The sequence below is a fragment of the Mirounga angustirostris genome, unplaced genomic scaffold (assembly GCF_029215605.1).
Source record: "Mirounga angustirostris isolate CCGP_5_RB_7025 unplaced genomic scaffold, mMirAng1.0.hap1 SCAF_1, whole genome shotgun sequence".
Classification (NCBI taxonomy): Eukaryota; Metazoa; Chordata; class Mammalia; order Carnivora; family Phocidae; genus Mirounga; species Mirounga angustirostris.
Genome location: NW_026991709.1, coordinates 8318877 through 8345309, shown reverse-complemented (window position 1 = coordinate 8345309; position 26433 = coordinate 8318877). Strand labels below are relative to the sequence as shown.

The 26433-nt window shown below is 47.1% G+C and overlaps 1 protein-coding gene across 12 annotated transcripts in view; it reads left to right on the top strand.

Moving 5' to 3' along the window:
* The window catches only part of DYRK1A (dual specificity tyrosine phosphorylation regulated kinase 1A), a 236629-nt gene extending 233315 nt beyond the window's left edge, over window positions 1-3314 (top strand). For all 12 annotated transcript variants that reach the window (XM_054504094.2, XM_064578924.1, XM_045902458.3 and 9 more), the window contains one exon: window positions 41-3314. In XM_054504094.2, coding sequence (XP_054360069.1) covers window positions 41-661 — 621 coding nt within the window. In that variant the 3' untranslated portion in view covers window positions 662-3314. The remainder of the gene's footprint in view (window positions 1-40) is intronic.
* The last annotated feature ends 23119 nt before the right edge of the window (window positions 3315-26433 follow it).

Sequence of the window (26433 nt, the reverse complement as noted above, 5' to 3'; positions counted from 1 at the left end):
ACAGTATTCTGAATAAATGCTTTAAAAATCTTCTTAACAGGTGCGTCAACAATTTCCTGCTCCCCTTGGTTGGTCAGGCACTGAAGCTCCTACACAGGTCACTGTTGAAACTCATCCCGTTCAAGAAACAACCTTTCATGTAGCCCCTCAACAGAATGCATTGCATCATCACCATGGAAACAGTTCCCATCACCACCACCACCACCACCACCACCACCACCACCACGGACAACAAGCCTTGGGTAACCGGACCAGGCCAAGGGTCTACAATTCTCCAACGAATAGCTCCTCTACCCAGGATTCTATGGAGGTTGGCCATAGTCACCACTCCATGACATCCCTGTCTTCCTCAACTACTTCTTCCTCTACATCTTCCTCCTCTACTGGTAATCAAGGCAATCAGGCCTACCAGAATCGCCCAGTGGCTGCTAATACCTTGGACTTTGGACAGAATGGAGCTATGGACGTTAATTTAACCGTCTACTCCAATCCCCGCCAAGAGACTGGCATAGCTGGACATCCAACATACCAATTTTCTGCTAATACAGGTCCTACACATTACATGACTGAAGGACATATGACAATGAGGCAAGGGGCTGATAGAGAAGAGTCCCCCATGACAGGAGTTTGTGTGCAACAGAGTTCTGTAGCTAGCTCGTGACTAAATTGAAACTTGAGTTTGTTTCTTGTGTGTTTTTATAGAAGTGGTGTTTTTTTCCAAAAAACAAAGTGCAAAGCTGCTTGCATCAGAAGGAGATTAACACACTGAACCGCTACAAGAGGGCAAAGCTTTTTTTTTTTTTTTTAACTTGAAAAGATTGCAAAGGGACAATGAAGTTTTTAAAAGAGCCATGTCCAAACCCATCGTCATGGATAGCGCAGAGGTGTCCTCTTTTTGCCTCCCCCATTTTAACTTGCCATACCCCAGTCATAGTGGGGTTTTTTTTGTCTTTCTGTTCCCCAAAAGTTAATGTTCAGATGTTGGTCTTGGTCATTTGCCAACTAATTTTAAAATAAAAAGGCACTGCACATAATTTGCATAAAGGGCCCCTTAAGGGTGGTTTTTTTTTTTCCTTTTGTTTTTTTCCTCCCCTTTTTTCCCCCCCTCTTGTTTGTTTTGTTTGGGTGGGGGGGTGGGAAATTTGGGTTTTTAAGTCCTCTAAACACACTTGGGCATGGAAATGCAGTACTGTAAGGAAGAGGGACCTCCAGCTTACACAAACATCACCTTCAGCTGTATGGAAGGGACGGTTGTATTGGAGTTTGTAAGGCACAGTAAGCATGCTAAGTGGCGGGGATCAGAACTCTCCTGTCTGAACCTACTGAGGAGCAAAGCAGCAATTACATGGGATCCTGTGGGTCTCCTGTTGTAGAGGCCACAGTAAGATAGTAAATGGAACATGACCGGTCTCCTAACCAAGGTGCACTGAGAAGCAATCAACGGGTCAGTCGTGGCCAGTCCTGGGGAGGTCTGAGTGGTGGTCTTTGGGATAACCTTTGGCCTTATGGATTTGGACTCGAAATTAGAAGAGCCTACCATTTCAGATGCAATCACTTTTGGACATGCTTTTGCAGACAGTCCTTAATGCTGAAAACACAGAGAATGGGTAATTCAAGAGGCCTTTCTTTTAAAATAGACTTTTGTGACCCACTAATTGTAAGGTATTGCAAGGTCACTTTGCGTGTGTCATAAAGTTGACTTCCTTATTGGTTGAAGGTCACAGAAGTAGTGGTTTGCTTTGATGGAAATAGCTACAGCTGTGTCCCTTCCTGCTTTTTACTTTTTTTTTTCTTTTTGCTTTTTTTCTCGGCACGTGGTATCTCCACCATTTCTTCTGCACAAAGATGTCTTCTGTTCATCCTGAACATTTTTAAAAAAAAAAATGCAGAATTTTATGTGACTGCTTTTTTGCCTCACAATTATGCTGTGAATTTTACAAAAATTTATTTTCTTTTTTGATAATTTATTGTACCAAAGCTGTTTTTATAGCACATAGATGTCTGTAACCAATAATGTAGCAGTTCTGCACTTTGACACAAGGTGTAACTAGACCATTTTTAAATGTCAGTTGAAAATTATGGCTGTACTATTGCTTAAACAAAACTGGAACTGTCGTTAAATCCATAGCCAGTACATCTACAGCAGTCTGTATACTGAGCTTAATAGATTGACATCTAATTCAAGATTACACCATCTGTTACATTCTAAATGTGTTCAGGCTTCTGAAGGTAAAGGGACACTGGATCCAGAAGCTATGGAACCAGCAGTTGATTCTTGTATTCCTGATTAACCTACTTGTAAACTTGAAAGCAAGACCTTGATTGCACCAACAGGTCCAAAATACAAGCGCGAGTAAAGCAGAACTCTCCTGCGTGACCTGAAGTGGACAAGCTGGTGTTTTAACAGGTGCCTAGTTCTGAGATTATGCTGCCTTAATGTAACACAGTCTGGCAGTTGCTAAATTTGTGTTCCCATTTTAAATTGACCAATTTTAGGGTGTTATACTTTTGAGCGGTTGAATTGGGAGAATGAAGACAAGTAATTTATCTGTCCAGGATCAAAAGAAGCCTAGGAAAGAAGCAGTAATCTACCTCTGCCGATAACCCTGTTCAAAACAACTCAGCAGAACACCACATTACTTTTTATTGGTCAATTCCATGTGGCTGACTAGGTCAATTTTTTCTGAACAAAAGCAGGTTTTTATATGTAAACAGTGACAAAAGAAAGGCTTAAAACGATGTGAATGTGAATGGAAACTTGGAAATACCCGTTTTTATAATCCACAAAATTTTTTTGTTGTTAATCAGGAAATCCATATTTATTTTGTAATTAAATGTCAAGCCTGTGGATGATTTTTGAACTTGGTAGTTCATAAAGGTTTACAGTGAATAAAAGGATATCATCTTGAGTATAGCAATATCAAAAGGAATCAGTAGTTACTGCTGTTTAGGAATATAAGGGGAAGATATATGGGTCAGGTCATTTTTTTCTGTGCTGGTTGCCACATCTTAGCAAGCACCAAAAAAACAAAGCAGTTTTTAAATCGCTATTTACATAAAGGAAATCATAAAATCCAATGCTTCTGCATACTGTGTTATGTTACAGTCCAGTTTTGTGTGCTTTACTACACGGTTTGGTTACAGGACTTCTGTGCATTGTAAAACATAAACAGCATGGAAAAGGTTAAATACCTGTGTGCAGATTGTAAGATCTGGTCCGGACTTGCTGTGTATATTGTAACGTTAAATGAAAAGAACCCCCCTTTGTATCATAGTCATGCGGTCTTATGTATGATAAACAGTTGAATAATTTGTCCTCAGACTCTTTACTATGCTTTTTTAAAATTAAGAAAAATGTAAACATAGTAAAAATATTCCTATGCAATTAACCTGGTCCAGGTAATGGTCTGGTAGGGTATATTGAGTGTAAGTTTGGTCAAAGGTGTGAAAAGGAAAACAGTATTTACGTTGACCTAGGTAGGCGTCCCAGATCTCAGGAAGTAAAGATTGGAGGTTTTGATTGTGATCATTTTCATTTTTAAGATGGAGTCTCTCAATGGGTGATTAACTATATTCAGTTTCTCTCTGATTCAAAGTGCTAATAGTTTGTAGTGTTCAGAATGGCTGTGAGGGGTCAGTGGTTTTCTCTGAGAGGCTTTGACCTGCTGGAAAGGAAGAGGGAATACACGTCGTCTTGTACCTCCTTCTCCAGATCCGTGTAAGGGGGCGAGTCAGGGACTTTGTTGTACAGAGTCTGAAACTCCTGCCACAGTGTATTCATGTCTGACCTAAAGTCTTCTCTTCTTATAAACTAATCTGTAAATATATATTAAGATGCTTGTCAAGAAGGCAAAAAACCTTACTTAAAAAGTTAAATGTGATTCTGTCGAATGCAGGGTGGCCACACAGAGTTAGACTTAACATATAAGAAAGAAAAACTTGCTTTAGTTTTTTTTTAGGGTATGAGCATTTTACTTAGGTAAGTGGCACATTTTGTATGGTATCAGACTTCAAAAATCCTAGGCTTATTTTAGTGAATGTTAGACCTATCTGTAAAAAATCATTATGGCTGCAGTCATTCTAGGAGGACCACAGTATGCCTATTGCCTTTGTCACTGTACCCTCTTTTCCAGCTCCTGTGTTGTTAAACTTACTGTTAAAATAAGTCCTATAATAAGGGAAGTGCATAAACTACAAAGACAAGATAGCAAATGCCCAATTTCTTCCAGGTCCCCCAATTTCCTTTTGGCCTTTACTTTGTTCACTCTCAGACTACAAGCTCAGTACTCATTTTTACATCCATTTTTGTAGTGGTGACCATAACTAATAAGTCAGGTGATTTGTTCCAGATACAGAGGTTGGCCTTAGTGCCATATATGAAGACGATTTGAAATTTTAAGACGAAGGCTTGGGGCAGGGGGACGCCGACTTTGGTATACTGAGACCGTATTCAGATTTCTTAGAAGGCTCCCTGGGACATCTGGTGGCCCTGCATTGAGAAGCCTTTGGTGTCAGAGTAGAGCAGATGGTCTCTTGGATCTCCTTCCCTAGACTTAATATTCTAGGGTGAAAATACACATTGAGTCATTTTTAGGAGAAAAAGTAAGAAAACACCTAAGAAAATAGCTTATCTTATTCTTTGTTGTCCCTCCTAATGCATAGCAGTCCCCCTGTCAGTGTATTCACTGAGAGCCGTCTTCTGGGTCATCTGGCCTTTCACCCTGTACTAGCCGTTGTTACATATTTAAACTAAAGCACTAGGTATTTTTTGTGCAAGACTCACTAAGGTAAGTGGACCATCGGGTGTGTGTGTGTGTGTCTGGCATTATGGACACCCACAGTCCCAGGTTTCAGTTGCTTGAGGTGAGAAGAGAGAAAGAACCGGGGTGTTCTTGCTTAACTTTCGGAGAGCGCAAGGTATTTGTCATCGTTAATTTTTTCCCGATTTCTTAACCTAAATCCTGTTCAAAGGACAAAACACTTCTCCCAACGGAAACATTCAGATTTAAGCCCACGCATGATAACCGGGTGCAGGTATCCCCTGCTTTCCAGAAATTTGCCTTTGCTTTTACAAAAGACAGACCTACAGTCGTACCATAACAGCTTTTTCTTTCTTTTTTTTTAAAGATTTTATTTATTTGACAGACAGCCAGAGAGGGAACACAAGCAGGGGGAGTGGGGGAGGGAGAAGCAGGCTTCCCGCGGAGCAGGGAGCCCGATGCGGGGCTCGATCCCAGGACCCTGGGACCATGACCTGAGCCGAAGGCAGACGCTTAATGACTGAGCCACCCAGGTGCCCCCCATAACAGCTTTTTCTTAAGAGCGAAAATCCTCTTGTGATTTCTTGCAGTCAGTGAGAAAAAGTCGGCTTACAGAAAGTTTTCAGAAAATTCTCTATTTTCGGATAGCAGGAGCCTCTACCCCGGATACCACAGGTTTCCGTGCGCAGTCTCTGCTGGAAGAAGTTCGTCTTTCATGGTTGCCCACCTTGAGAGCATGTCCTTTTGTTGACGCGTTAGTGGGGTGTGTGACTTGCAGCTCTGGCCTGTCGTGAATCCCCCGCCTTCCACAGGAGAAGCTGGGAACCCTGCTGCAGGGCAGCGCCGAGACGCACACGAGCCTTCCGCCGGCTTCCCTTTGCTCTCGCCGGCTCACCTGGGTACTGGAGGAGCGGCGTGCCAGAGCGGGGGGGTCACCGCGGCTAAGAAAGTGCCTTTGGTAAATGGGGAGGTAGACCAATGGCCAAGTCGCTGGTGGAGGATGGAGGAAGTGGGGTTGGGGCCTGGGCATCTGTGTGTGCAAAGCTGCTTTACAGGTGATTCTGCAGGATTTGGGGCAGGGAGATGCATGTGGCTCATCTTAGAAGTCTGAATGAAAGAGCTTTTTAAAGTATAGTTTTATTATTGACGTTTTTATACATACATGTTGATAAATAATTGAACAAGTTATAAAATATATAAATGGACAATGAAAATTCACAACTTACACCGCATTATACAACGTTATAAACAAGCCTCCAAGAGAGGCAGAAATTACCAGATACAAGTATGTAAAACTTGCACAATCTGTGTCTTCTGTCCTCTTCCCTTTTGGAAATGGGTTGATGTGACATCTCAGTAGCTCTCAGAGGTGTTAAGTTTCCCAGTAGCAGGCCTGGGACCTGATCCTTAGTAGCTCGGCCTCACGTGGTCTTTGTAGAACAGTGGAGGAGTCCTCAGGGCGTGGGTCTGAGCAAGCAAACGTTTGTGGAGGCCCCAGGACGCAGTGACTATGGTTTTCAGCTTTAGAATTGGGGTCCAGTCCTGGGCACGTCCCTTTACTGGGAATAACTGTAGTATCCACTAGGTGGGAGTCGATGCAGGCTTCCGTGAGCTAATGGACGTAAGGGTCTTAGCACAGGATGAGAAGCACTGAGTAAAGATAGTTTGTGACTAAATGTAGAGTTTGAGTCGGCAGCATGAATGAATCTACTTTTTCTATATGAACCCAGTGAACACCATGGGAGACAAGGTGAGTAGTGTTTTCTGTGAATGATTACATGGGATTATTTTTCAGTTTTCAGTCTGTAACTAGATGTGAACTTTACTACTAGATTTTGCTACTTACATCTATTTTAGAATTTTGAGGTGTGTTTTGTAGTTTGGTTTGACATAATGTATGATAATTAAATGTTTTATAAAGGACGATTTTTAAGTAGACTTTTTCTCTACAACTTCAGGGAGGCTGTTTGGAGGAGTAACTGTGGAAAGGTGCTGTGGGTAGACCTGGCCGTCATGAGTCCAGTGGCCCCTCTCCACTCGTCCCGTCCACCCCAAGGCATATCTGTTGTTTTTAGCCTTCAGAGTTGTGCCTCAGATCAGGGAGAAAGAGGATAAGGAAGTGGTCAGTTTCCAGGTTCATAAACTGATAATATTGAAGCTTTCAGAACTTACTTGGTTATAACCCCTATTTTGAAAGCATCAGGGGCTAGCTGCTGCTGAGTTTTGCTTTTTAATTTACTTTGTTGCTATGTTAGGGGAGTGTGTACCTGCACCAGCTCAGGGTCCCTCAGTGTGATCTCTTTTTTTCATTCCCAAGGGATCGTCCCTTCCTTAGAGCAAGCATAAGGACAAACGGGCAAAAAGCCCGTTCATCTGCGTTAGAATATTCGTGACTGACGTTACCTCGCAGGGACGTGTGCATTCCACGGGCCCGAGGCTTTGGAAGAAGGTGAAAATGATGGATCTAATAATGGGACCTATGTGTTCACCTGAGGTAGATAAAATTCTTCTGGGAGGTACAGTCGTTACCCCCCGCCCCCCAACACACACCTAAAACTCAAACAACAGACAACCTTCTACTTGTGAGCCAAATGGGCTGGCCTTCGTGCCTCTTGACAGCTCTCTGTCTTTGGCCTGCCCTGTTTACACCGGCTGCACGTGGCACCCCTGTGGTGTGCGGGGCCTGGCCCGCAGGAGTCCCACGCCGGCTGCACAGCCCTGGGGTCACGTGGGCCAGGCTGAGTCTCCCGGGCTCTGGGCTGTGGCTCATCCTCCTCCCAGACTTGCTCGGTGCTTTGCTGTTTGCAGGCTGCTTACACAGCAGTCCTCTACTTGCCACCAACCTCTGACCCACGGCCGACTCGCTTCTAGGTCTTCCTCCACGTGAGGGTGTGGGCGCTGGCAAGCCTGGTGTCTTCCTTCCCAGAGCCCTGCTTTTCTGAAGGAGCCTCCTGCCCATTGTGTCGTGGCCAAGAAGATTCAAGTTGGAGGCCTTCCGTGTGGATCCTTACTAACTGGCCTTTCTCCCCAGCTCAGCCCTGCTGATGCGAGCCATGCCGTGTGCGCTCTGGCAGAGGGGGGCCGGCAGCGACTGGGTGCAAGGAGCAAGGCTGCACTGTCCTTCACTGGTTGGGTCAAGACCATGAACTTGAAATACCTCCCCTACCTCCTGCAGAAGACACCCCAAATCAAAAAAAGTGGTTAATCCTGGACAAAGAATTTAAAAATGGGAAGTCCTACCCTGAAGAGAAAGAATATTTATCAGGGATCTTAGGGCGGCTGATAGGAGGACTACGGAAGACAAATCATGAATGCCTGTCCTGTGCAAGACACTTAGCTGTGTCCTAGGGATGACCAACCAGCATGTCACTGTTTGGTTTTTGGGGGTAGGGGCAGATAGTTGGTGAATAATCCCAAATAAGCCCAGTGTATTCTGGTCTGGCAGCTGGCATGAGTTTCTCTGAGGAATTGAGGCTGAAGTGGTGGTGGGAATGTTCTAGAATCTAGGAGAAGGCAAGAGTATGTTCAAAGCCTGGTGTAATGAGAAATCAAGAGGTCTTGCCAATACAAGTTTTTAAGTGGTTGGGGTCTACTTATTTAGGAAGGGAAGTTGATTGATCTTAGGGATTGATTGGATAGAGTGAGAGGTGGTGAGGAGAGGAACTGGGTTTCTTCGAGCTTTTTGGCTCGGGCAACTCTGCAGATGGCCAAGTGCTGATTGTGGGTGCCTGGAGCACTCAAGGAGAAGCAGGTGTGCCGGATACCCATGCGTTTGGTTACAGGACACGGAGCGTGGAGGGCTTACAGGGCATCTAAGTGAAGAGGTCCAGTGGCTAATTTACCACAAGAGAATGGGTTGAAGGTGGGGAAGTTGGGCCTGGGGCTGGTAGGCCTAGGTGCTTCTCAGGCAGGTGCTGGTGATGAGGTGGTGGATAGGGGGCTAAGAGCAGAGCCTGGGCACCTCAACATGAGCAGCCTGTCTGTTCCCAAAATTAACCCCATCATGCCTTCCTTGACCCTCGGGGGTCTCTCAGGGGGGTGGAAATGGTCACTCTGGGTGGCCTGGGATTGGCAAGAATCTCAGGTCCCGCCCACACTCTCAGAATCTGCATCTGAATGAGGCCTGGGCAAGGCCTAAGTGTGATCAAGTTTGAGAAGCTCTGGTCAACACCACCTTTATATTTGAGAAAACCCAAGAGGTTAAGCAACTTGTTCCAGATGCCACAACGGGTCAGCGACTGGCCTCTAGTGCAGCCTGCTCTCAGTTCTCCACGCTGACCCTGACTTTCAAGATCACCTAGCACACCGACAGCTGGGTGGACCCCTAGAAGCAGAGTAATGGGTGAGACTAATTTAATCTTAATCAACATAGATTCTCAGCTTCGGGGCTAAAGTCAGCTTAGTTATTTAAGAATGACTGCATTGTTGTCCTGATGAATCCCTGTGGTGCCCAAAGAGTTTTTATTTTGACAGGCTTTTCGTGAATTTAGAAATGAACTGATGTATCTCTGATATATATTTTTTTCATTTAATTGGGCAACTAATATAGGTTCCAGGAGGCTCTGAAGAATCCAGCGGAGACTGCTGCTTTCTCTTCCTCTCCCTTCCCCCCTCCCCCTTTTTTTAGGTCATTTTTGTCCCTTCTAGTTTCCAGGGTTCAAGAATTCCTATCCCTGCAGCAGCTCCGGGGGATGTTGTGATGCAAAGCGGGGTAGCCCTTTGCAACAACTGATTGTCCCGTGTGATATTTAGTTCCCCTTGTCTCCTCCCATCTTCCCCCCAACTCCAGGCACCATAGTTACTCTTTGTCCAGACACTCTGTAGTTTGACCCTTTCTACGTAAGAGAGGGCCCCGGGGCCACAGCCCTGGACCAAGAGGTCAGGAGGCCCTCTAGGACTCTGAACAAAGGTAAAAATAGGGATGAAATGGAAGAGCAAATAGATGCATCGCGTTGTAGTAATTGCCAGGGAAGCTTCATTTGTCTCCCTGAGACCTTTCACCTTGCTTTCGTGCCGCCCGTTACCTGCATTTCCCAGTTCGTGCCCGACAGCAAACTCTGGGCACATCCTTCCACGGTGCTGGGCCCTTCGGGGACAGGAGAGCTCTAGAAAGGCAGGGCTGACTGGCCCCTGCTTCCTGTCCATTGTCGTACATGAAGTATCAACAAATCACAGCCACTCTGTGTGTGTGTGTGTGGCCCGTACAGGTAGAATGGTTTGTACACTTCAAATAGTTGAAAAACATCATGGGGCACCTGGGTGGCTCAGTTGGTTAAGCATCTGAGGTCAGGTCATGATCTCAGGGTCGTGAGATTGAGCCTGTGTCAGGCTCCGCCCTGGGTGTGGAGCCTGCTTAAGATTCTCTCCCTCTCCGCCTACCCCTATGCCCCCCCCCCCCAAAAAAATAATAAATAAGGTTGAAAAACATTAAACGAGTATTTCATGATGTGAAAGTTAGGAAATTTAAATTTCAGTATCTATAAATGAAGTATAATGGAATACCACATTTTTTAAAATTTGCCCATTGTTCTGTGGTTGCTTTGGGGCTACGATGGCAGAGTTGAGTAGTTGCCACAGAGAGCTGCGTGGCATGTCATTTTGCCACGTGGTGGACCACAGACGGCTGTGACTTGGTCATAGCTCAGCAGCGTCTGTGTGTCACGTGTATGACTGCGCCTCCACGTTGTATTCTTTAGCACCAGTGTCTACCCATCGTGTCAACACAAGAAAGGAGGAAAGGAGGCTTCGGGTATTGCCATGCTTCTCCGGCACGGTGGAGGGTGGATTATCTCGTTCCTGAGTTAGGTGGTAACATGCAGTGACCTCGTAGCTGTCCTGGAGTACCGTAGATGTTGGCATTCTCCATCTAAACGTGCACTGGAATATTCCTAGCTCACAAGGAAACGGTGGCCAGAAAAATTAGAAAATTTAAAATTGAATATCTAATCACAGTATTTCTTCACACAAAGGAAAATGATGCTACAAGCAAAGTAGGTTTCTGATGGGCTTGTTTGTTAGCCGAGCAGGGAAACCACTGTCCTGTGGTGAGTTCATGAAGTCACGTGTGATGCAGCAGCGGAAGAAACATGCCCAGAGAAAGTTCGTTTAGGACTGTTAGCCTGTCAATGACAGCAGCTGCTCCAAGTGTTGAGGGTATTATGAGCAACATCAAGTGTCCGTTAAAAAACCAAGCAAGTGATTTTGAGTGGTGGTTGTCGCTGACTCTTGCTACAAGAGTTGACCTATGTTACCTAATGGCTCAGACATTTGAGGAGCCGGTGCCAAGCTAGGAGTTACTGAAGAACTCAGCTCTGGCAACAGTCTGTGCGGAAGATCTACAGGCAGAAATGTTTTCAAAGTTGAGAAAACAGATTCAGTACAACCTGAAGTGGAATCTGCTAAGATGTGTTACAATTGATGGTGGAAAAAATACGTGTGGAAAAGAAAAGGCTTACTAGGACAAACTCACAGAGCTTGTGATAATATCGGGTGTTAGAGCCTATGGCTGTTTACTGCACTGTTTACATCAATAGGTATTTTGTGGAGAACATTTGAATCGTGTTACTGAACCAGTATTGTCAACAGTGAACTTTGTTTGCTCTCATGGACTGAACTCTCAACAGTTCCATGCATGTTTATCAGCAATAGTAGCTGAATATCCTGACGTGGTCTATCACACAGCAGTTCAGTGGTGGAGTCGTGGCAAAGTTTTATTTCAATTTTTGAGCTTAGGACCAAGACTGAACTTTTTCCGAATGAGAACTGCCCTCAACCACTGTTATCAAACCCCAAAGAGCTTCGGAAATTAGCTTTGGCTGTAGACTTCATTTCTCAATGAATTCTATCTAAAATCACAAGGCAAAACAAGGTGTATATGTGGAATTCATACGATGGTAGAGTCATTTCAACGGGAACTAGTGTTGGAATCGCAACTAATGGTAAGACTGCATCATTACACTTCCAGTGTTGTCAAGGTAACGCAAGAAGCGCGAGTTCCAGTCCCACCCATGTTTGCAGCAGACGTCGTAACTGAGCTCAAGCTGCAGTTCAAGCAGTGTTTTGTAGACCTTAATGCGAACCCCAAAAAAATCCCCATATTGCAAAATCCATTCAACATCACTTGAGGAGCTCCCGCATAACCTTCAGTTGAAGCAATTAACTTGCTACAAGGCAAACCTCCAGAGAAAAATCTAACCGAACTCCATACATGCCTTTCAAGAGATAAATACGCTCATCTGAAAATCCTATGCTTATAGCCTGATATCAGTCTTCAATAGAAGTATCTATCCATGTGAAGACTTTTTCAAAGATGAAATCTGCAAAATCTTACTACAGATCAGCATTAACAGAAACACGGGCAATTGCTTTTGACGATAGGCAATTCTAGCTTTGAACCCCAATTCAGTGAAATATTATCCCCCCCTCCCAAATTAACATTATTCTTGGGGTGCCTGGGTGGTGCAGTTGGTTGAGCGTCTGACTCTTGATTTCAGCTCACGTCATGATCTCAGGGTCGTGGGATCGAGCCCCTTGTCGTGCTCTGTGCTCAGCATGGAGCCTCCTTGAGGATTCTCTCTCTCCCTCTCCCTCTGCCCCCACCCCCACACCCATTCACTTTCTCTCCCATTAGTAGACCTGTATTACCAAAAAAATTGTACTCAATTATTATTATATTTGAATTTCACCAATTAAATTTTTTTTCTTTTATGATATAAACCCACAGTATCTTAGATGGTTGCCTCTTGGCCCAGAAAACCTAAAATATTTTGGATCTGGCCTCTTAAGAAAAATTCTGCCTATCCCTTCAATAGATGTAGCAAAAGAGGAATAGGAGGGTTCAGCTTCCCACATCAGTACCCCAAAAAAGGCAAGCTTGGGGCAGGGATCCAGGATCCTCTGGCTCTGTTCCTCAGAGTGTCTCTGAACTGTGTGGAGGATGGCACCTTCGTGCCTTGGTCTGTTGGTTCCAAAGTCTGCTTTCCAGCAGAGAACCACCAACGGGACAGCTGTGTGTCCAGCAGCAAGGAATGATGGCCCGGAGGCTAGTTGGTGCCTCAAGGTTTGATTGCGGAAGCTGTTCCGCTGTCTGCCCTCAGACTCCTGATCTCTGCTCATCAGTTTGCCTGCACAAAGGCGGTGGGGATGTTTATTTTTCCCTCCTGATACCAACCAATTCCCTGATCCTCTCCAAACACCAACTGGGTGTCCAGCAGTTCAATTCAGTTCTGACACTATCCACCTGGAGTTCCCATGGGAGGTTAAGGGCTCAGTCCTACAAGACAGGCCCCACTTCAGACACCAAATGCCAGTCCTGAACCAGCTGTACTTCTGACTGCCCAGCTTTAAATCAGGTCCCAGGATCTCCTCAGGCTCAATAATTTGCTAGAACAGTTCACAGAACTCAATAAAGAATTTATGTGTATTGGTTATTATACAGGATACAAATGAATAGCCAGATGAAGAAGCACATAGGGTGAGGTCCAGAGGGGTCCTGAGCGTAGGAGCTTCCATCCCATCGAGTTGGGGGATGCTACTCTCCTGGCACATGGATGTGTTCACCAACTCAGAGGCTGTAAATCCTGCCATTTAGGTGGTTTTATGGAGGTTTCATTACATGGGCATGATCAATTTTTAACTCCATTTCCAGCCCTTCTCCCTTCTCTTGAGGTTAGGGGGTGAGCTGAAAGTTCCAGGCTTCTAATCAAAGCTTGGTCTTTCTGGTGACCAGCCCCTGTCCAGGGGCCACCAAGGGTCATCACATTAGAACAAGAGATGCTCCTATCTGTGTCAGCCACCAGGGACAGAGACCAAACATCTTTCTATGATACCACAATAGTCCTTATTTAGAAACAGCAGTAGCTCTGGGCGGATTGTCTTTAATGCACACGACCACTCGGTGAGGTGGACGGATCCTGTTCTCATCTTCATTTCCCAGGGGAGGAAACTGAAGCCCCAAGGAAAGATAACTTGCCAGAGTGTCCATTAGCTCCCAAAGCCCGGCAGGCCAACCACAGAAACTGCGCTTAGCCCCTCTACCCAAGGACTGCTCAAAACCAGTGCCCGGCATGGAAGGCATTTCTCTATTCCTAGCACAAAGTAAGTGTTGAGCAAATAGGCTTTGGAGTCAGGAAGACCCTGTTTTGAATCACAGACCTGTCCTATACTAGTGTGTCATTAGGCAAGTTGCTTAGCCTCTCTGAGCGCTAGTTTAATTCAACTCTAAAATGGGGACAGTAACACCTACCTTGGAGCATCCTTAGTGTGGGATGTGAGTATGTAACACTCGGGGTGAGGACTAACAGGGTGGGTGGGGATGCTGAGGTGCCCTGTTTGTGTATTCACCCAGGCCCACGGCTTACCAAGCCCTATCCTGATCTCCCAGTGGGACGGTCTGGCGTTGGAAGTGAATTCCCAGCCAGCGTCCCTGGTCTATGGCGTTGCTGGCAAGATCAGGGGCAAGAGGAGGGTGAATGAGTCTAGGACTATAAAAACCCCTGAATTACCAGGCAACGTTTTCCTGATCTTCTGGAAGGCCAGGGTAGCATCCCTGTTATTAGAATATGTAGAAACCCCTTTCATGGGACTGGCAACAGTCAAAAGGGGCATTTTCCATCGTTACGCAACATGCCCGTCCTGGGGCAGCCTCCTCTCCGTGTCTTAGCCTGGCTGGTCATCATCATGGTGGGTCCCACGATTAAGGGCTCATTATGCGCCTGTCTGTGCTGAGCACCGCATTTCTCCCTAGCTCTGGGACTTTGGGGCGAGTACTCAACCTCTCTGGGTCTCTGCTTCCTCATCTTCAAAACAGGGACGACCATATTATCTACCCTGGGGGTTCGTAGGGGATTAAGTGAGCTAATACACCTGAAGCCCTTAGAACAGGGTATGGCAGGTTGTAGAGCTTAACACATGTCAGTTCTTAGTCCTAGCCACCTGGGAGGTAAGGACTGGTACCTGAGTCTTGGTAACTGGCCCAAGGATACAGAGCTATTAGTTTCGGAGTCAGAAAACGTCCTCGGGCTCAAACCTCAGTTTGTAGACTGAAGCGAGTTTACTTGCGGTTACCCTCCTCAACTGCCTCCAAAGCCAAGCCCCACCCCCCAGTTCTGTCTCCCACCTCCCATGCCCCGTCCATCCTTTCCCTCATAGCATTCTCACATACAAACATTGCCCTCTTCTATTTAAAACCCTACCTCTGTCACTGCCAGGATATAATTGAAGGTTCTGGAAAATTCATTCAAGACCTGACACCCACCCACCACCTACCCACAGGCTCCTGCGTCCCAAACTCACGAGCCTCCCGAATGTGCCTGCTTCGGCATTGCTCCTGGCTTGACCTTCTGTGAGGCGCTTCTGGTCCTCACCAGCATCCCCTCCCTCCAGGATCACAGGTCCTGCAGTGTGACACCTGAGTGTGCCCCAGGCAGTGCCCCAGGACCCATGTCAGAGTGGACAATGTCCATCTGCCTCTCCTCCCAGGAGTGGCTTCTCCTCCTCGGCTCTCTGCAATGCTTGGTGAAAAGTAGGTATAAGATGCTGATGCTTGTTGAATAAATGAATGAGGACACTTTTGGAATCTGGCCAGACCAGTTGGGTCTCTTTCCAAAAGCTTCTTGAAATTGTTTTGTGCTAGTCAAGCTGGAAGTGAGTCCCCGGAGCAGGCAATCTGCTAGGCGATCAGGGATGGAGACACTGTTTTACTCTTGTACCTGGCAGGACATTCTCCGGCTCCAGAGGGGAACCAGCCATCCTGGCCAGTCCCGTGGGGCTTCCAGGCTGGGGGAACCTGAATGACGGCGAGGTGCCCGCTGCCAAGGGGCCGGGGGCAGGGGCGCAGGTGGATGGCCGTGGGGCTGGCCTGATGGGGGCCGCATGGGCACGTGACTACAACCCAAGACTGGGAACATGGATGAAGGATAACTGGGAAAGAGGTGAGAATCACACCAAGGGAATGTTGTTTTTTGAGCCTAAAGCCCATTTAAAAAAAATGGTCAAGTCTCTTTGGCTCGTTGAGTATTTCATAAACAGTTACATGCTTTAGAAGCCTCACTTGGGGAAAATCCGCGATGATGAAGAGTGAGTGCTTGAGAAGCGTGCTCATCTGGTCCCAGGGAGGCTCTTCCACTGAGCAGGCGCGGACTGAGACCCGGTGGTACCACGGGGACCACGTGCCACAGCGGCAGCTGTGGGGTTTGTAAGGAAGAAGACAAACCTTCCAGATTCAACATAATAAACCTCAGTTGGGGAGGGGACAGCAAGGGTAAGCATATTGTTGAAGGAAACTTCTAGGGGCTTAAAACTACCTCTGTGACGTTGCCCAGTTCGGTCGGTCTTTCTAGAAGGGGCGTGGGCACCAGCTGGCTGCCCTCTGTGATGCGTCCAGCCACCCTGTGTCTTCTCTCCTTTCTTACCGTGGACTAACTTTCAGCCCTGAGAAAGGATTTGTTCTTGCACGACCAAATTCTCCCAAACCACACCAGCCTGGGAATAAAGCATGATTTTAGTGACAAAACAAAATTCCTCCAGTCCCTCCACCTTACCTGTCCACGCCCAGCGCCCCAGTTCTCCCCCAAGATGTGGGCGGAGTTAAGTTCAAAGTCTTCGCTGCTGCTGGGAGGGCCCCGAATCCAGGCGTCCCAGCTGGCTCTCCAGGAGGACCCGCCTGTCTGTCCCCTCCCCGGCTGGGGCCTCACCCCTGCAGAGGCCAGAAAGTGGAGCAACCCTCGACCCTAATGTTCTTTTTCCCAGGCTGCTCCAGGAAAGCTCTGGGCACACACCCCATGCAGGACTCCTGGCCAATTCCACCAGTTTGCTGTCCTCAGACCTGGCTTCTGGGCCTCGCTCCTTCCTCGGAGAGGAGTGATTTCCTCTTTCCCGTTTGCAAACACCTGGCAGGTGTCCTGGCAGGCCAACGGGACGGTGGCAACCCTGGGGCTTTGGGCTGCTTTGCTTAGGCACGAACCGCACAAAGTGTAGCTGGGTGTGTGTGTCCACACCAGCATTTAATTCGGTGCCGTTTTGGCATTTTCTAGAATGAGGTCTCCTCTGACGAAATTCAGACTGTACGGTTGTTCCTAATTGTAATGAGGATGAAAAGGCAATGGGCTTCCCAAACTAGCAGTATTCGGAGACTTTTTGAGTCCCTACAATAATATGCCAACATCACTTTAACTTAACAATTTTTTGGTGGGGGGGAACATATTTCACCCCACATTACTTCAGTATGTATCTTTTTTCTTAATGGCAACTTCTTGCTTAACGATATGTAATTATCACACCAAACAAAACTGACAATAATTCCTGTCACCAGATAGCAGATCCGCAGTCAAATTTCCCCATTGTCCCCAAATTACCTTTTTTTTTTAAAAAAAGATTTTATTTATTTATTTGACAGAGACACAGCGAGAGAGGGAACACCAGCAGGGGGAGTGGGAGAGGGAGAAGCAGGCTTCCTGCTGAGCAGGGAGCCCGATGCGGGGCTTGATCCCAGGACCCTGGGATCATGACCTGAGCCGAAGGCAGACGCTTAACGACTGAGCCACCCAGGCGCCCCCCCAAATTACCTTCTAGTGCTGGTTTGTTCAAAGGATCCCAGTGCAGTCCAGGCATTGCATTTCGTTCAGATCTCAAATCTAGAACAGTTTGTTCTCTATATTTTGGGCAACAGAAAAGTTCTCCCCACTCTTAATATTTTTTCATGGTTTCATTTTTTTTTGCATTTAAATCTTTGATCTGGGGGCACCTGGGTGGCTCAGTCGGTTAAGTGTCTGCCTTTGGCTCAGGTCATGATCCCAGGGTCCTGGGATCGAGCCCCACATCGGGCTCCCTGCTCAGTGGGGAGTCTCCTTCTCCCTCTCCCTCTGCCCCTCCGCACTGCTTGTGTGCTCTCTCTCTCTCTCTGACAAATTAATAAAATCTTAAAAGAAATCTTTGATCTGTTTGGAATTTATCCTATTGTATCTTGTGAGGCACAGATTCAATGGTCTATTTTCCCAAGTGGCTACCTGGGTGTGCCACCACCATTCGTTAAAAAGCCCATCTCTCCCTGTTGGTTAAAGATCCCACATTTATCATCTGTCATCCGGTATTGCACAGTCACTTGGCTCTTCCAGATGCTGGTCTGTAAGTCCCTCTGTAGCCACAACCCTGGTGTGTGAATATGAGGCTGGGTGGCGCTGTGCCATCTGGCGGCCCCGCTCCCTTCCCTGCGGTTGTCCTGGTGGTCCTTCCTTGTTAATTTTCCTCCAAATGAATTTTTGAATAAATACACCTACTTTCAGAAGAAAATCCTGTGAGTTATGAATTGACTTGAGAACTATCTTTTTACAGAAGATTTTATTTATTTGACAGAGACAGAGAGAGCACGAGCGGGGGGAGGGGCAGAGGGAGAAGCAGACTCCCCGCTGAGCAGGGAACCCGACTCGACTCGGGGATCAATGCCAAGACCTGGGATCACAACCTGAGCTGAAGGCAGATGCTTAACCGACTGAGCCCCGCCCAGGCACCCCAAGAACCGACTTCTTTGGATGTTGAGTCATCCATTGTATCCAGGAACATGGTACGTCTTCTCATTTGTGAAACTCACTTCTGTGTCTTTCGGGAGTGTTTTAAAATTCTTATAAAAGCTTTCCATAATGCTTGTTCTTTTTATGCTGAGATAGTTTTGCTTTTTTGTTTCTGCCGCCAGTGGGGTTCTTCTCTTCCATACGTTTCCTAGCTGGTTGTTCTATGAACATATGAAGGCTATTGGTTTTTATGCTAATTTTAGATCCTGCTATCTTACTAAATTCTCTCGTTGTTTTTAGTGGCTTGTTCATGGCATCTTTTGTATTTTTCCAGAATGCAGTGATACCACCTGCAGATACGAATATTTTATACTTTCCTCCCTGTGCTTATCTTCTTGTTGTTGTCCCTTGTCCGACGACACTGGCTGATACCCCAGTGAAGTTATGAAAGTGGCAGAGGAAGAGTGGATGTCTTTGTCTTATTCCTGACTTTGCTGAGAATGCCTGCAGCTTTCCCCCAAGAAGAGATTAAACAGTGTGACATTTGTTATCAAAGACTAATGGTATTTTAGCACATTCACCCTTTTCCTAGACAATGCATAGGTTTCAGGATATTTTAAACTGTGGACACTACCTCAATTTGTGTGCTGTTATCATATTTTAATTCTGTATAACTTTAACCCACCATAGGTTATGATTGCTCTTCATACAGTCAGCACGCAGTAGGATTTTTCCAAATTCAGATTTACTCTTTCTTACTCATTTCTTCCTGCATATCTGAGCTTCTAATTAGAATTATTTTCATTCTGCTTGGAGAACACATTCTAGTTTCTTTTTTATTGCAGTCCGTTGGTAGTGAATTATTTTGCTTTTTGATATTTGAAACCCGTTCTTACCTTCATTCTTGAAAGATATTATTTTTAACTTTTAATTTTTAAGTAATTTCAGGATTTTTAAGAAGTTACAAAAGTACGATGGTGAGTTCCAGATACTTTTCGTCCAGTGTCCTCTACACTGAACATGTTTTGTAACCATTAATACAATCATGAAACTGGGAAACTAGCTGACACTATGATTCACTAGTTTAGAGACCTCTTGAAACTTCACCACGTTTCTGGACGAGGTCCCATTCAGGGCCACATGCTGCACTGATTGGCCCCATGTCCCTAGTCTCCTGCTGAGACATTTCCTTGGTCTTTTTTTCCGCCCCCCTCCATGACCTTGGCATTTTTGAAGAGCTCTGACTACTTCTTTTGTAGAATTTCCCTCGGTTTTGGTTTCCCTCAGTTTGGGATGGAGTGATGCTTTCTGTGATTAACTTAAGATTATCCATCTTTGGCAAAGAATACCAGGAAGCAGTCGTGGGCTGTTCTCAGTACCTCCTATCAGGAGGTGGGTGTCTTCGTTGTATCTCCGGACTGGTGATGTTAACTTTGATCGCTTTGCTAAAGTGGTATTTTTCAGTGTTCTCCATTGTAAAGTTACTCGTTTTCCCTTCGTAAGTAATCATTTTGTTGAAGACTCTTTGAGACCATGTGTATTTGTTCTTGAATGCTACGTAACAAATTACACCCCCCCTCCATCAGTGGCTTTAAAATACTAATAACTTATTATGCTCAGTTTCCTTGGGCCGGAGTTTGGGAGCAGCTCCACTGGATGGCTCTGGTTTGGGGTCACTCCAGTGGAGCTTGCAGTCCTCTGAAGGTTTACCAGGGCTGGAGGGTCCCTGCCAAGGCATTTCCCTTATGGGCTCTTGACTGGAGGCCTCCACCGTTCACGGAATTTGGAGAGGAGCCTCTCCGGAGGGCTCCTGCAGTAGCCTCATGACATAGCCCCTCACGTTGGCCAGAGGAGGAGTGCAGGGTGGAAGCCACAAAGCTCTGTGGCTCATCTGGACGGTCTGCCATGTCTACAGTGTCTTCCTGGTGCACCGGTCAGCCCTAGTCAGTGTGGGAGGGGGCTACAGGCAGCACGAGGACCAGGACTTGGGGATCCTTGGTGGCATCTCCACGGCCCCTGCTTCCTCTGGGCTCCCAGCACCACTTCCTCCAGCGTCCTTCCTTTTCCATGGAAGACTGCCCACGTGTCCTGCAGATTGGTTTTCTCGGCCGGGTCTGTCTCGAAAGACAGAAACCACCCAGCAGATGATACAGGGAGACTTCAGTGTAGAGAATCACTAACCAGGGGGATGGGGAATTGGCCAAAGAGAGAACTCGGAGGAATATGAGACCTTAGGATTTAGGTAGCAGTCTCCAGTCCTGGGACCGAGAGAGAGCCGCTCCCTGAGCCACCCTCCAGACCTGGAGCGGGGGCGGTCATGACTCAGGGCTACAGACAAGTTTGCTGCGATGCGTCACCCTGGGGACCTGCCTGAGATCCGCCCGCTGCTGTGCGAAGCCGCCCCGGGAGGTGCCGCAGAAGCCACGCAAGAGGGGGAGCCTGGCCCGCCGCTCTCTTCCTTTGCACTGCTTGAGGGAAGGTGACTGACCGGCACCCCCGTGGCTGGCGCTCCCCCGGGAGCCCCCCTGGGACCCCCCCCCAGGGGCGGGGGTGCCGCAGAAGCCGTTTGTGGGGCACTCACTGCAAGCTGCTGGGCGGACCTGGGAAGCCATCCAAGGCGATTCATACCAGATGAGCCAGATTATTAATACGGCTTCCAGCGTTTCGTTTCGTGAAGAAGGAAAAGAAACATTCTTAGTTTCAGTCTAGCCACCTGCTTATGTGCTAAATTCCTGAAGTGCTACTTGCAATCAGCCTAGACTTTAAAAAATGGCCTGATGGTATTTTTTTAGCCCGTCCCCCACGCACCTCCCTCCATCAACCCTCAGTTCATTCTCTGTAGTTAAGAGTCTCTTACGGTTTGTCTCCCTCTTTTTTTCCCTTCCCTTCCCCTATGTTCCTCTGTTTTGTTTCTTAAATTCCACATGTAAGTGAAATCGTATGATGTTTGTCTTTCTCTGACTGACTTATTTCACTTAGCATAATATGCTCTAGTTCCATCCACGTCGTTGCAAATGGCAAGATCTCATTCCTTTTGATGGCTGCATAATATTCTAGTGTGTGTGTGTGTGTGTGTGTGTGTGTGTGTGTGTGTGTATGGACCACCTCTTCTTTATCCATTCATCTGTTGATGGACTTCTGGGCTCTTTCCATAGTTTGGCTATTGTGGACATTGCTGCTATAAACATCGGGGTGCACGTACCCCTTCGGATCCCTACATTTGTATCTTTGGGGTAAATACCCAGTAGTGCAATTGCTGGATCATATGGTAGCTCTATTTTCAACTTTTTGAGGAACCTCCATACTGTTTTCCAGAGTGGCTGCACCAGCTTGCATTCCCACCAACAGTGTAGGAGGGTTCCCCTTTCTCCGCATCCCCGCCAACATCTGTCGTTTCCTGACTTGTTAATTTTAGCCATTCTGACTGGTGTGAGGTGGTATCTCATTGTGGTTTTGATTTGGATTTCCCTGATGCCGAGTGATGTTGAGCATCTTTTCATGAGTCTGTTGGCCATTTGGATGTCTTCTTTGGAAAAATGTCTGTTCATGTGTTCTGCCCATATCTTGACTGGATTATTTATTTTTTGGGGTGAATTTGATAAGTTCTTTAAATATTTTGGATACTATAACCCTTTATCAGATATGCCATTTGCAAATATCTTCTCCACTCCGTAGGTTGTCTTTTAGTTTTATTGATTGTTTCCTTCACTGTCAGAAGACATTGCTACAGCTGAGGTCAAAGAGGTTGCTGCCTGCATTTTCCTCTAGGATTTTGATTGTTTCCTAGGTCTTTCATCCATTTTGGATTTATTTTTGTGTATGGTATAAGAAAGTGATTCAGTTTCATTCTTCTGCATGTGGCTGTCCAGTTTCCCCAACACCATTTGTTGAAGAGACTTTTTTCCATTGGACATTCTTTCCTGCTTTGTCAAAGATTAGTTGACCATAGAGTTGAGGGTCCATTCCTGGGCTCTCTATTCTGTTCCATTGATCTATGTGTCTGTTTTTGTGCCAGTACAATACTATCTTGATGATGACAGCTTTGTAATATAGCTGGAAGTCCGGAATTGTGATGCCGCCAGCTTTGCTTTTCTTTTTCAACATTCCTCTGGCTATTGGGGGTCTTTGTGGTTCCATGCAAATTTTAGGATTGTTTGTTCTAGTGCTGTGAAAAATGCTGGTGGTATCTTGATAGCGATTGTGTTAAAAATGCCTGACAGTTTTGATAGACGTATTTAAAGTGTATGGTTTGATCAGTGTTGGTGCAGGTACACACCTGTGTAGCCCCCATCATCAGGATAGAAGAAGCAGTGCCTGAGAGAAGGGTCCTGAGAGGCAGGAGGAAGACGAGTGATAGGGCACAGGGTGAGTGGCGGTGGGAACTTGCTTTTGCAGGTATCAGAACATGTATAAAAGCTACTGCAGTGAAGTCAGAGTGGTGCTGGTCTCGGAACAGAGATGTAGATCCAATGAAGAGCAGACAAGCTAGAAATCCAGCCCTTCATCGAAAAAGGGGAAATGAAGGCGCGGCAATGCAGTGAAAAAGTTCCTGACATGGTGGATGCTGGGTATTCTTAATCTAATGGGACAGGAGTCCATAAATAATCATCTTAACATAGTGTGGGCCTGATTCAAGGTTTTACAGGTTCAGAAGAGGACTAGAGTGGATAACAGAGGATGTAACACTTGAGAAGGATCTTGAATAATAAATGAGTTTGAGAAATGGGAATAGGAATCGGGGAGATGGAATTCCTGGCAGAAGGAACTGCATAGGTAAAGGCAAAGGGATGCCTGGTGTTTCTATGGAGGTAGAATAATGCTCCCCCTCCCCGAAGCATCTGCATCCTACTCCCCAGAGCCTTTGATATATTAGGTTACTGGCAATGAAGAATTAAGGTAGCACATGAAATTAAGGTTAACCAGATGACCTTGAGATGCAGAGTTTTTTTGGGTTATCTGGATGGACCCAACGTAATCATAAGGATCCTTGTAAGTGGAGGAGGCCGAAGAGGGAGAGCCTGCGAAATGGCAGCGTGAAAAGCACCCAGCCCGAGTTCCTGGCTTTGCAGATGGAGGAAGGGCCCCAAAGCCAGGAGTACAGGTGGCCTCTAGGGGCTGGAAAAGGCAAGTAAGTGGATTTTCTTCTAGAGCCTCCAGAAAGAGACGCAGGCCAGCCAACAGCTTGATTTGAGCCCAACAAGTCCCATTTTGGACTTGTGACTCCCAGAACCTCAAGATGATGCACTGGTGTTGTGTGAAGCCACTGAAGTTGTGGTAATTTGTCCTCCGCGGGAAGCCAGTGGAAGCACTGAGTCAGACTGGCGGAACGTCAGATCCAGAGGGCAAACGGAGGGGGCGAGGGCTGAGCGGGGGTCAGCGGCCAGGTCCCGGGCTCCTCGGATGTCCTCTGAGGGGCTGGCGCCACAGGGGAGGGCAGTGACTCCTGATTTAGGGTCATCCGTGGCTGGGAGGCAGTTGGGGAGTGCGCCCTCTCCCATGCAGTCATGTGGGCTTCCCATCAGTGGCCTCAGTCTTCAGCACAGTCTCCGGAAATTACTGTCGTCGTCGTGCGGTAAGTGCCACGTGTTCTTTATGTCACCTGCCCTTCTTAGCCTTTTTATTTTGGGGTTTCCACCAAGTTTTGCTTAACCCCCACTCCCCTCTTGCGGTCCAGCTTGACATGGGTGTCACGGGCCAGAGGGGGCTCCACGGGAATAAGAGCCACCAGCAGGAGAGAGTTCGGGGTGGGGGGTGGCAGGGGAGCCGTGGAGGCCACGCAGCGAGGGACTGGGGGCCCCTTGACACATCATCGGTGACAGGTGCTCCCCAGAACGGTCCAGAATCCAGGCTGGAAGGGGGCGCCTGGCTCCTCTGGGGCCTGTCCCATGCCCACCGTCCTTCCTGCTGTCGCAGGGTCTCGGGGCATGGAAATCCCCTTTGCGGAGGTGACAGAGGGCGTCTCTCCCTTGTGACCGAAAGAGACAAGAACATTCAAGTTATTACTGGTTATTATCGTCGTGCACCCTTAGCTGTGGTTTTGCTTTCCACGGCTTCGGTGAGCCGCGGTCCGCTGAAGCCTGGAAGCCGGTGATCCTCAGATGCACGTCAGGAGTAGACACGCGCTGTGTCACTCGCCTCCTGTCATCCCATCACGGAGGGACTTACTCACCTCCCGTCAGCACAGGAAGAAGGCTGAGGACAGTGCAGGGAGCTATGCTGACAGAGAGAGAGACCACATTCCCCTACCCTTTATTACAAAATACTGTTTTAATTGTTCTAGTTGATTATGAGGTATTGTTGTTAATTGCCTACTGTGCCTAAGGGAAAATTAAACTTTATCATAGGTATGTGTGTATAGGACAAAGGATAGTATAGGTAGGGTCAGTACTGTCTGGGTCTCGGGCATCCGCTACGGGTCTGGGAATGAACCCCCTGCGGATGAGGGGGGTGTATTATTATATCAGATTATATTATATTACAGTCATTACATGTAAGTCTCCTCTGTTTAAAGCTCATCGGACCCATTTAATTAATTCTAGGGCTCAGGCCGATCAACCCATAATTATTTTTGTGTTCGCCCAAAAGGATTTTTGTTGCCGACAGCAAGCAACGTGAGAGTTTGTTATTTGGTGGCAGATAGAGCCCGGTTAAAAGCCCCGTCCGCTCTAGGAGCTGCTACTTCATGCAAATGTTATTCTCCAAGTCGTCGTGGGTCTTGCCTTTCGGTGCACTCCTTACCTGGGTTTGCCATTTTTAGGCTAATCGGTATGCCCTTGATGCTGGGCATTGTGAGGTCAGAGCTGGACGGACACTGAGGCCCCCCACCCCTCCCGACTCACTCCAGGTGACCCTGGGTGACAGCTGTGTGCTGAGACGGCGGGCGGTGGCACCCTTGCAGGCTCTGAGGCAGGTGGCAGGGGCAGCTGGGCAAGTTCTGCCCAGGTCTTGAGACCTTGCTAGAAGCCCCTTGGTGAGGGGAGAAGGACAGACTGGTTCTGAGGTGACGAGTGGGATTTCTGTTGGCATCTAGGATCTGTCGGATGCTCGAGGGCGCACAGGAACACGCCCCTCCTAATGCACTTCTGGGCCTCTTGAGAAAACGCAAGAATTGATGGCTCTGTGCCAGTCTATGTGGCTAAAGGGTCATTCCTGTCGAGAGTAGTTAGAATGGGGGGTGGAGAAGGGAAAGGTGGAGAACGGGAGGCAGGGTGCTGCCCAGGCCTGGGCTGTGGGTGGCGTGTCTGATCGTGATCCGAGGCGCAATCCTGAGCATCTGAGGTTGGTTCCCTCATCCCGAGCACCTGGCGAGTTGAGAGAAAAACAGGCAAAATAAAGTCAACACAGAGCGTTTCCATGTCCAATATCCAAATGGTTCTGTATTTCTGGAAGTCCAGTAAGCCTAGGAGCCAGCACAGAGAAGTGGGCATTTGGGTTCTAAAATCAGAAAGAGGTTGCACATTTGGATGGACAACCAGACACTGCGGGAAGAACCTCTTAGCGTCTATGTTATCTGTTGTAAAACAAAAGTTTTCAGGCTTCTCATTGACACTGCAGGGGAGGGAGGAGCTGAAATATTTCTCTCGAACAAGGAGCGGCAGGGGGACCTCACCAGGGCGAATGTGAGCGGAGCACATGTGGGTGCTGCCATGTGCGTGCTCTGGAAGCGGGAGTGCTTGTGAGGAGGCCTCCCCTCAGGCCCTCTAACCTGGGGTCTCCTGTCGACCTGTGGCTCATCACCTCCCCATCCTGTGCTCAGAGTGTTGGGAGAACCGAGCCTTCTTCCCGAAGACTCCTAGACTCATTGCCTTTGGAGAAAACGTCCTTAAGACGAGGATCTGGGGGTGTGGTGACCAGTGACAAAGCTGTGGGGAAGGGGACACTGTGAGGATTTAGTTCATCGGGACTGGCTTTTCATTTGTCTCCTTAACCAAAAGGATTAGCCGTTTATTGTTTCAAGGCAGTAATTCTGTGGGTAACCAATCATCCAGTGCCTACTGCCATATGTCCTTGAGTCTCAGAAATTGTCAGTGGTATTAAGATGGACCATTCATTTAGAAGAGCAATGTGGGAAGAATTAAAAGAAAAACCAAGAGACCAATGGACCCACTGACTGTAGGACTTGTTCTAATATCAGAATCGTTCAAATGTGAAAGGAATGAGTGTGCTTT